This window comes from Vulpes vulpes, chromosome 6 (assembly GCF_048418805.1).
Source record: "Vulpes vulpes isolate BD-2025 chromosome 6, VulVul3, whole genome shotgun sequence".
NCBI classification, from domain to species: domain Eukaryota; kingdom Metazoa; phylum Chordata; class Mammalia; order Carnivora; family Canidae; genus Vulpes; species Vulpes vulpes.
This window is the reverse complement of record NC_132785.1, coordinates 26,068,955-26,079,136: the sequence shown is the minus strand read 5'-3', so window position 1 is coordinate 26,079,136 and position 10,182 is coordinate 26,068,955. Positions and strand designations below refer to the sequence as shown.

The window sequence follows — 10,182 nt, the reverse complement described above, 5'->3', positions numbered from 1 at the left end:
ACTGAAGTTTAGCATTTCAAACTATATCAGAGTTTATTAAAGTTGTGCATACAATTCCAAAATAAGATTACTTTTTCAGGACTCAATATCTTCTTCTTCCCCTCTACTTATTAACAAAGTAATCTGGCATTTTTTTTTTAAAAGATAATATTTTCTAAAACGTGTAAACACTTGATGTGGTGTTTTGATGTATGTGACATATATCGAATCCCTATTTTGGAGAACTGATAGCAGTGAAAAAGTAATATAAATTATTTTTGAGTGTATTAATATACATTGGCTACACCAAACAACCGTAAACTTCAGCTATCTTTGTAGAAGTTTATCTACTTTTTGGTAACAATCAATTTTCTGAATTCTTATGACTCAGAAAAGCCTCCTGATACAACTGCTGTGCCCCCAAAAGTTTAGCAGAAACTTAGACAAATTAGTTAGTGGTGCCATATTTCTCTGTTAGACATTTCCTGTACCTTTTGACACTAAACTTCAAAAAGTTTAGAGAATTAAAATGACAAAGAGAAATGTGATAATCACTTCAGCACCAAAATGGCAGAATTTCACTATGAAATTTCCCAACACTGTGAACCTGATGCTAATGGTTTATTTTTTAAATGTGCCCAATGCTAAGGCATTGTTTCTATCTTGTGAAGTTAATAGACATGTGTAGGCAGGATTAAAGCCCAATTATTTAAGGTTCCTAGAGATACAAATAGAGAACAAACTTGACCTATGCTCAGATCATGTGTTGGTCAAAAATCCTTGCAAAAAATACCTCCATGCAACAAGTTAGAAAGGGAAGAGAAGGAGAGAGGAAGGCAAAAAGGAAGACAGTCAGTCTCAACTCAGCCTAGTGCTTCTAAGCACAGCTATCCTTTCTGCCTTCGCAAGTCAACTGGTGAGCTTGTTTTGTTCTTTTCATTATTTACAAAACACATTCTTACTGACAAACTGAAAAGGACTTTCCCAAAATACAATGAAAACTTCTCAAATATGAAAGCAAATGTGCTATTCATGTGACACACTGGCAATTAGCCTTGGGTCTTAACGTGAGGATAGTTGTTTTCTATGCAAGACAGGTGAATTAATTACAGAGTTTTAGGCAAGTAAAAAAAAAAAAAAAAACAGTGTTTCCTTGTTTTCCACTTTCTAAATCTTCAAGGATGCCAGCTGTCTTCAAAAAGCCTCTATGGAAAATGAGCATTTCTGACCTGCCTTTGGGGTGAAAGTGAAGTTACTCTGAACGATCCACATCGTGGCAAGCATTTCTTTCTTTCCACAATCTATCAAATGTATCGGGAAATAAGAAACTGAATACAGAGGATTCCACGATTCTTTAAGTGACTTCAGACTGACTCCCCCCTCCCCTCCCACCGCATCTGAAAGCTGTCCTGGAATTTTCACTATCTTTACGCGAACAAATAAACCTAATACATAGAGTAAAAACAATCAGAGGCAGAAAACAGAGGCTTTGCTTACATGTGAATCCTCCTGAAAATAATTTCTTAATAATCATCAAGTGAGGGGCTGTGTTTGCATTTATATCTTATTGCAAAAAAAAAAAAAAAGAGCGGTGATAACATCCTAAATCCTTGAAGGCGAGCTCAGAGCGCTCTGGCTCGTCTTTAAGTTGGCAGGCGATTGCTTAGAAGGTTTTGGGGGAAAAAAAAAAATTACGAGCCGTCGCGGACGAGATGGAACATTAGACATGCAACCTAACGGTAGTAGCAGCAGCAGGAGCAGCAGATCATCTCCCTCTCCCTTTTCCTTTTCCGATCGCCACTTCTGCGTCCCCGGCTTCTCCTCTCCGGCCCTCGCATAGTTCTTTTTTTCTTTCTTTTTTTTTTTTTTTTGTCTCTCTTTTCTTTTTTCTTTCCCCCCCCCCTTCTCCCCAGCCCCCTCCCCCTCCCCCTCCGCGCCCTCCCCTCCTTTTCTCCCTCACTCGCCTTCCCTCTGTGTCTCGCGCTCTCGGAGTGTCTGCTCCGAGTTCCTGGTTGGATAATTTGGGTTAATACTAGTGAGTGAGGTTTTTGCGGCTTCAAAGGGTATTTCAAGTTTCCGGAGCTCCTCCCCTCTGCACCGTGTGACAACAACAACTCGTCCAGCCGGCAGCCTGCACTTTTCAGCTCATTTTCTCTCTGTCATTCCCCTCTCAATCTTTGATCAATGTACTTGCCGGGGAGACACCGAGTCCTGCAAACCTCCTCCTTTCCACCTTCGCCCCTAACTTTGTGCTAGAGCGGGACCCGCACCGCAGCCGCAGACCCCCGCCCCCGCCCCCGCCCCCGCCCCAGCCCCAGCCCCCCCCAGCCCCCGGAGAGGACTCGCCTTGCGACTTGCGGGACACTTTTGTGCGTCTCCCCGGAGCGCCTCCCGCGCTCCCCGCCTGCGCTCGCTCCTGCTCGCCCCCTCGCCTCCTTCTTCCCCCCCTTCTCTCCCTTTCCCGTCCTCGCTCTCCCCCGGAGTTGTTGTTGTTGTTGTTGTTGTTGCCGCCCCTCCAGCTGCTTCTCGCCCCCTCCCCCGGCCCCCTCTGCCCTCCCCGGGCTGTGTGGCAACTTTTCCTCTCGCTCTCTCCTGGCGTCCCCTTCTATGTGGCCATGGCAGTGCCGGCGGCTTTGATCCCTCCGACCCAGCTGGTCCCCCCCCAGCCCCCGATCTCCACGTCTGCTTCCTCCTCCGGCACCACCACCTCCACCTCCTCGGCGACCTCGTCTCCGGCTCCGTCCATCGGGCCCCCGGCGGCCTCAGGGCCAAGTCTGTTCCGGCCGGAGCCCATCGCTTCGGCGGCGGCGGCGGCGGCGGCGGCCACAGTCACCTCCAGCGGCGGCGGCGGCGGCGGCGGCGGCGGCGGCGGCAACGGAGGCGGCGGCGGCGGCGGCGGCGGCAACTGCAACCCCAGCCTGGCGGCCGCGAGCAGCGGCGGCGGCGGCGGCAGCGGCGGCGGCGGCGGCGGCATCAGCGCTGGCGGCGGCGGCGCCTCCAGCACCCCCATCAACGCGAGCACCGGCAGCAGCAGCAGCAGCAGCAGCAGTAGCAGCAGCAGCAGCAGCAGCAGCAGCAGTAGCAGCAGCAGCAGCAGCAGCAGCAGCTGCGGCCCCCTCCCCGGGAAACCCGTGTACTCGACCCCGTCCCCAGTGGAAAACACCCCTCAGAATAATGAGTGCAAAATGGTGGATCTGAGGGGGGCCAAAGTGGCTTCCTTCACCGTGGAGGGCTGCGAGCTGATCTGCCTGCCCCAGGCTTTCGACCTGTTCCTGAAGCACTTGGTGGGGGGCTTGCACACGGTCTACACCAAGCTGAAGCGGCTGGAGATCACGCCGGTGGTGTGCAATGTGGAGCAGGTTCGCATCCTGAGGGGACTGGGCGCCATCCAGCCCGGGGTGAACCGCTGCAAACTCATCTCCAGGAAGGACTTCGAGACCCTCTACAATGACTGCACCAACGCAAGGTAAGGAGCGGGGGGCCCTTCCCTCCCGCCTCCCGCCTCCCGCCTCCCGCCTCCCGCCTCCCCTGCCGGCGCCGCGGGCTCCGCGCGCCCTCGAGCCGCGCGCCCCGGGGAGCGCGGCCCTCTCCCGCCCGTGCTCGAGGCTCGCCGGCCGCCCCCGGCCCCGGCCCGGCCCCCGGAGAAGGTGGCCCCTCGCCCTGCCCACATCTCGCTCTTCCGCCCGGTGCGCACCTCGCTCGCCTGGGCGCTGGGGCTCGGCTGCGGTGGGGCGCGGGAACCCCGAGCCTCGGGGCGGAGGGGGCGGGAAGGAGCAGGAAGGACGGTGCGTGGGCAGGAGCCGCAGCCCCTTTCCTGGGCCGCGCCGGCCCCCAGCGGGCGCGCCCCCTCCGGCCCGGGCTCCACCGCGAGCCGAGGGGGGCCCCGGCCGGGCTGGCCCCGGGGGCGGCGAGAGGTCGTGACCCTGACCGCCGGGTTCGGGAGCGGGGGGACCGGCCGGGAAGCCGCGGGAGTGGGCCCCGCGGAGGTCGGGAGGGGGAGGGCCTCGGAGGCCGAGAGGCCCGGGGCGATCCCGAGGGACCCGCAGGCAAGCTCAGCCCCAAAGCCCAGAAGGGAAGCCCGCTGAGGGGAGGGGTCTGTGTGTGCGCGCACGTGTGCGTGTGTCCGCGGGGGAGCTCGTGCAAAGGAGATGAAGGGGTACGTTAGCCCCGGGGCAGATGCGAGGGAGCCAGCAGGCTTCCTTCTGTAGGGGGAGGTGATGGAGCGCCTGGGACTCTTGCAAGCTGAGCTGGAGAGATGGGGAAGGAGGACTAAGGCGCACTCTCTCTCTCTCTCCAAACTGTTTTCTTCTTCTTCTTCTTTCTTTTTCTTTTCTTCTTCTTTATTTATTATTATTATTATTATTATCATTATTATTATTATTTTATTTTAAAGGTTAGTAGCTCAAGCAATGAGCAGGTGCAATGCAAGCATTGCGTTGGGATGTTCCGCAGACCTGAATACCTTGTGCCGTGGCTACCACCGCCCGGCAAAGCGCGCGAACCCTGGAGGCCCCGGGAGCCGGTGCCTGGCCCGACCGGTTTTATGCTAATGGACGATCACTGGGGGAGGATCTACCGAGAGGGGGCGGGAGTGGGGTAGCTTGTCAGTTTCGGGGTAGAAATGATCCTTCCACCCGCTTTCCCAGTTCCGCCTTGTGCCCGGCTCGGAGCAGGGGGACAAGTTGGGATGCCAGGAGGTAGAGAGTAGAGAAAGTTAGACACCAGGAGCGGGCGCGTGGGAACTGCGCGCTAAATTGGCGCAGAGACTTCGGTACCCTCCAAATAAGTTTTAAGACCAGGAGAAGGAACAGAGTAGTACTCTCCTTAGGGTGTGAGCTGAGGTGGGAAGGAAATAGGGGTAGGGGGAGACCAGAAGGAAGCAGGGGTGAAAAACCCCCAACTTATTCCTTCCTTGGAAGACTTCAGGCTAGTGCCCCGGGAAGGCTGCAGGGCGAAAAGGACTCTCCCAACTCCGGCCCTGCAAAAATGTCCTATTCTGACCCAGCCAGAAACTCTTTTCTTTGTTGGTTTGCCATTCTTTGCATGTGGGCGTGGGTGTGGGTTTGGGTTTTGAACCTCCATTTCTATTCTTTTTTTGGGTAAATGCTGAGAGCGCGTGCATGTGTGTGTGCGCGCGCACGTGCCCAAGAGTATGGACAGGTGGCAGTAAAGATTGAGGCGTAATCTTGATCGCTAAACGTCATTTACTGAGATAATTGGAGTCCTTGGACGTCCAGAAGATAAAATATTTGCCAGCAATCTATAGTTAAAACTACTGGAATCGGGGCAGAAAATCGTTAGAGTTGTTCTGAAGAATGCTAGTCAGAATTTGAAGCCAGTTCAGATGCGATTGTTATAAAATTTGTCCACCTATCCAGTAAATTGGTGAAGAGCTACTGTTTTTCTCTTTAGTAATCAAACCACTCTGCTCTTGAAATCTCTTTGTGTGTTTGTTACAGCCCATACTGTACTAGATAATTAATGACCATTTCACATAACACAAAAAATTGCTAGAGAAAACTTCCTCCAGTGACAGCAACGTTATCATCAGTGTAAAGCAGGTAGTGTTGTGTCTCTTACAATTATTCCTTTGGTTTTTTTTTTTTTTTTTTTCCCCCTGAAATTTTTGCTTGGAGTTTGGGATTGAAGTCCTCACTCTATGGGTGGAGAATATTTTTAAAGTTATTAACAAAAAAAAATGTTTTAATTACTGGTTTTCCCCTGAGTTTAACAATAGCTCTGGAGTTTAAACTTTCACAGGCAAGATAAGTTATATACAATAGAACTGTTTTGTCCCTTCAAAAATATTTCATCAATACTCTAGTTATATTTCAATCACCTGGTCTTAATACTTTACAGTGAAGTATGTTATTCTAAAACTCAATTTCAGGTTATTTTTAAGTTAAATGTGGTAACTTTGTTGATTTACGCTTGCCTTTTGATCTTTTATCCACTACAAGCCTTACTCAAGCCTATATACATGCAAATGCTGCAGTCATTAACCTTAGAAGATGTGTAATTGGAGATCTCTACCTAGGTTTTCCTAACTATGCCACTGACTAAAAAAAAAAATAGAAAACTTATGGTTGAACTCCCTCTCACCAAAACATACTCTTTGCGTTATATTACTATTTTTAATGATCATTACAAGTGCCACTGTCTTATTTCTTAACCTTGAAAGCAATACCTACAATATTTTGCATTTTGAATTTACAGAACTAGAATTACTTTTTCCATTCAAATCCAGTTTCCACCTTTGCAGTTAAGATCCTTTTCATTCACCTAGGTATATTGATTTCTTTCATTCTGATTTCTTTCTCCTCTGGCTATTAAAGAGACTTTCTAAAGGAATAATTTATGCAGAAGATAAGACAAATTGAACAAAAAGGCAAACTATATAAGACACTGTATATAGTGTGTGCAAGAAACATCAAATCTTAGCACTCTCATCTTTCTACAGGACATATATCTAACCCTGATTCTTAATAGCATTTAGATACCAGAGAATCTGAGAAACCAAAATGATGTTAAAGAAAAAAAGGTTCATAAACTTGCTCAAAGTGGCTCAGTAAGTTGGTGACAAACCTCAGAGTGGATTTAATTTGCTTGGGGCTATTGCATCAGTATGCTATCTCTAAAAACTAGAATAAATGTTGAAGCCATCTGTCACTACCACAAGGAGATGAAACAGAGACTATCACCTGCGTGATGGTAAAGCTGAATGTAAGAGTCTGAAAAATGAGAGAAAATGTCAGGAAATATATTTAAAAGTTGTCAAAGGATAGAGTCTGACCTTGATCAGCTTCCTCGAATTATTATTTTTAAACTAAACATTAGTTGCTTGAACTTGGCTGGTGCAACAGAGGTCACTTAATTAACTGGTAACCAGTAAACAACAACAACAAAAGAAAAGTGATTATGTACATGGTCAAGTCTGTGTTTGTATGAGTTGGTGGCTTGTTTGTAGATTTGGGTTAGGATTCAATTTTCTTTGAATTCAGGTAATAAAAAGTGACTGCTGTATTTTGTTATCTAAAATGTTTATTTTTAAAATATTGCCAGAGGGTGATTTTGTCTCAGAATCTTTCAAACCAGATTATGTTTTGGGTCTTACGTAGCCCTGAATTAGTGGAGTTTTATTTAACTTAAATGGAGTCCAGTTAGTTTTCATCGGACATTTTATATGCATGTAGATATATTCACAAACAGTATTCTTTTGTCTTAAAAGTCAATACCATCCATAGGCAGCAAACTAGAACACTTTTCAAGTCTTTTTTGTCCAGTAGTAATATACGGATACAATTTTAGTATAAGAAATACAGAATATTTTCCAATTCTTGGCCCTGTTTTGTCAGGAGTTTTAATAAAGATGGCAAACTGAACCAGTCTATATTTATGAAACATTTCCTCCATTGCATGGTATTCAGTGGCACAGACTTATGCATTTCTGCATTGGTAACAGAAAGTTTCAACACAAATACAGATTTCGCTTCTAACAGATAACTACAATACTTGGCACAGAAAAATTAAAAATTACTTCAAATGAAGAGAGACTATGCTTCTGAAGTTTTTGTATTACAATCAATTAATAGCTCCTATAAAGTCTAATGTTTCATTTTATAACATTTCCTAAAGAATATGACATAATTAGAAGAGAAAGGTGTAAAATATGAAAGTTTAAGTTGGGTTCCACCACGTATTTTTCTGTATACTTTTAAAATGCTGGTAAATTATAGTTTAACTACTAATATATAAACAAAATGTAAGATTTTGTTAGGCAAAACCTAAGATTTGCCTTGGTCAATCAAATTATACTGCATACTACAGATTCTTGAGTTATTTGGGTATTTTTCAAACCTGTTGTTTTCCTTAGAGTTAGTCTCCAATAATACACATAGTCATTATTGTAAAGAGTGCACAAGTTACGAAGATGGTTTACTTTCTGAACTCCACAGATAAGTAGTTAATGCTCTGAGATACTTAATTTGATTTGCACATAGCATATTTTATTTTGGGAGGCTGCAAATATTATGCAAAATAGACTATTTTTTCGAAACTCCGTTCCTTACATAAACTATTCGTATCACATTTAACACAGAATTTGTAAACCTTCATCTCATTAGTCCAAATCTGTTGTTATTTTTTGTTTAATCTACATTTCACGGAAGTTGCATATAAATTACTGACACCAATATTAGCCACTCTCTTTTTTGCCTCAGTACCTCCCCCAACCTCCTGAGATGTGACACCCAATATTGATTAAAGTCTTGGCTGGATTTGAGCATAAATCACTCTACTCTTTGGTGATTTACCATGTGTGATTCACCAGCATACGAAAACATAATATGCTTTATTGTTTCTCATTTGATGTTTTGTTTTTGGAATGTAAGTAGCATTTGTAAATTAGCTTAATGTGCAACCAAGTAGTTGCTATTTTAGGAGCAATTTGTGCTTTGACTGTCAATTAGTATTATTTTATCTTTCCAAGTTATTTTACTGAATTGTTTCATACAATTGCCTTTGTTAATCAAGTAAAATAATCATTTAAATTGCATTGTATTAGCAACATAGAACCCATGTATTGCAAAATACAAGAAATACAACTCTTGCAGGTTGTAAACTGTTTCCCTTTGAATCTTTGTTTGAAGAAATTAGTTCGAAGTAAGCCTTCTAAATAGGTACAGGTGAGTCTTCTAGATTTCACTAAACATTTTGATTTTAAGGTTTTTGTTATTTGGTTCTTTAAAAAAGTTAGAGCTGGCCTGAATTTTATCTTTTAAGAATTTCATTTTCAGATTGTTCACCAGAGGGGAAGAAGGTCACATCAAGTTATAGAATGACAGGGAATGTAAAAAAGTTGATGTTACCTATTTGGGTATTTTAATATGTAATTAAAATAAAATTTTATCATTTTATGTTTGAATTGTTATAAGAATAGAATGACGTTACATGTACCATGTGCCATTCTTGTAACCACTGAGTTACTTCATTGTGATTGGTCAGTTATGCATATACATACATACATGTGTAGTCTTGTTTAAATGCTACAGCTTAAAAATCCTAGCTAAGAATACATTAAAAATACACTTATATTTATATTTTTAGGCTTTGGCTGCATTAAGGGACCTCTTTTCCATTATATTTATGTTCAATAATTTATTTTTTAATGAAAAACACCCTGAATTAAAAGCCCACCAAATAGGGCTCAGATAAGTGTTATTTATTAAGGCTCTGATCTTCACATATATGTGTTTCAGGCATAGCTGAGACTCTTTGAGCCCACATTGTGCTCAAATTCCTTTACTTTTCTTCTCACTTTGAAGTGTTTCCAGTCAAAAGTAATTTTTTTCTACAGTGACTGTCTTTCAAAGTAACTTTTAATTGTTGATACATGCTTTTCAGTATACGCCACAGTACAGAAATGACTTCATTCATATAGTGAGGTTAGCTTACCAAGTTATTTCTTTGGAAAACAAGAATACTGAATTTAGTATATTTATATTTGGTCCAGTAATTATTCGTTACTAGATTAACTAGTGGTCATGTTATTTTGATGTACCTACTTACTTTGAAAGGATTCTAAGAATTTTTAGAGTGTGCGTATTACAGTTCATGATTATATTTAAATGTGCAAATGACTATGAACAGAATTTCTATCCATTCAGTATAAATTAGTCAATTAAGCGATCAGTGAAATCTTACTGTTTTGCAAAGTAATGATAGAATTAAAATTAGTTGAATAAAATAGCAGATAATTGCCCAGTTTATCATTACTTTGCAAAATATGTATATATGTAGCCATATATTTTATATATACAAATATTTTATAATCTACATATGTTATATAAAATATCATATAAAGAAGATGACTCAAATCACTACTTGATCTAAAATCAGGAACCTTGAACCAAGTACACTTTAAATTTCTTGTGAATTCTGACTTGAATTTACTTTATATTCTAATTAACCCATTTAAACAAATTCATTTGTAGGTTTTTCTAAATTGGATATTGAAGTGGCCAGTGACTGAATTTTGTTAAAGGTGTGGCCCTGTTGCTTTCTGATTCAAATTAGCTTGGAGCTGGGCCAGGATATCAAGCTGGGATTCTTTTACACGTTTAAATGTACGTGACTTGAGTGAAAGTTGTCAAAGACAACTTACTAAACTGGAAAACTCACTATATCATTATTTAATTGCTCTTA

At 43.4% G+C, this 10,182-nt stretch overlaps 1 protein-coding gene across 1 annotated transcript in view; it reads left to right on the top strand.

The window, feature by feature from the left end:
* Window positions 1–2,453: 2,453 nt before the first annotated feature.
* Window positions 2,454–10,182, top strand: part of DACH1 (dachshund family transcription factor 1) — a 419,184-nt gene continuing 411,455 nt past the window's right edge. Inside the window, exon 1 of the mRNA XM_026017695.2 lies at window positions 2,454–3,445. Within this exon, the coding sequence (XP_025873480.2) occupies window positions 2,595–3,445 (851 nt within the window). The 5' untranslated portion in view covers window positions 2,454–2,594. The remainder of the gene's footprint in view (window positions 3,446–10,182) is intronic.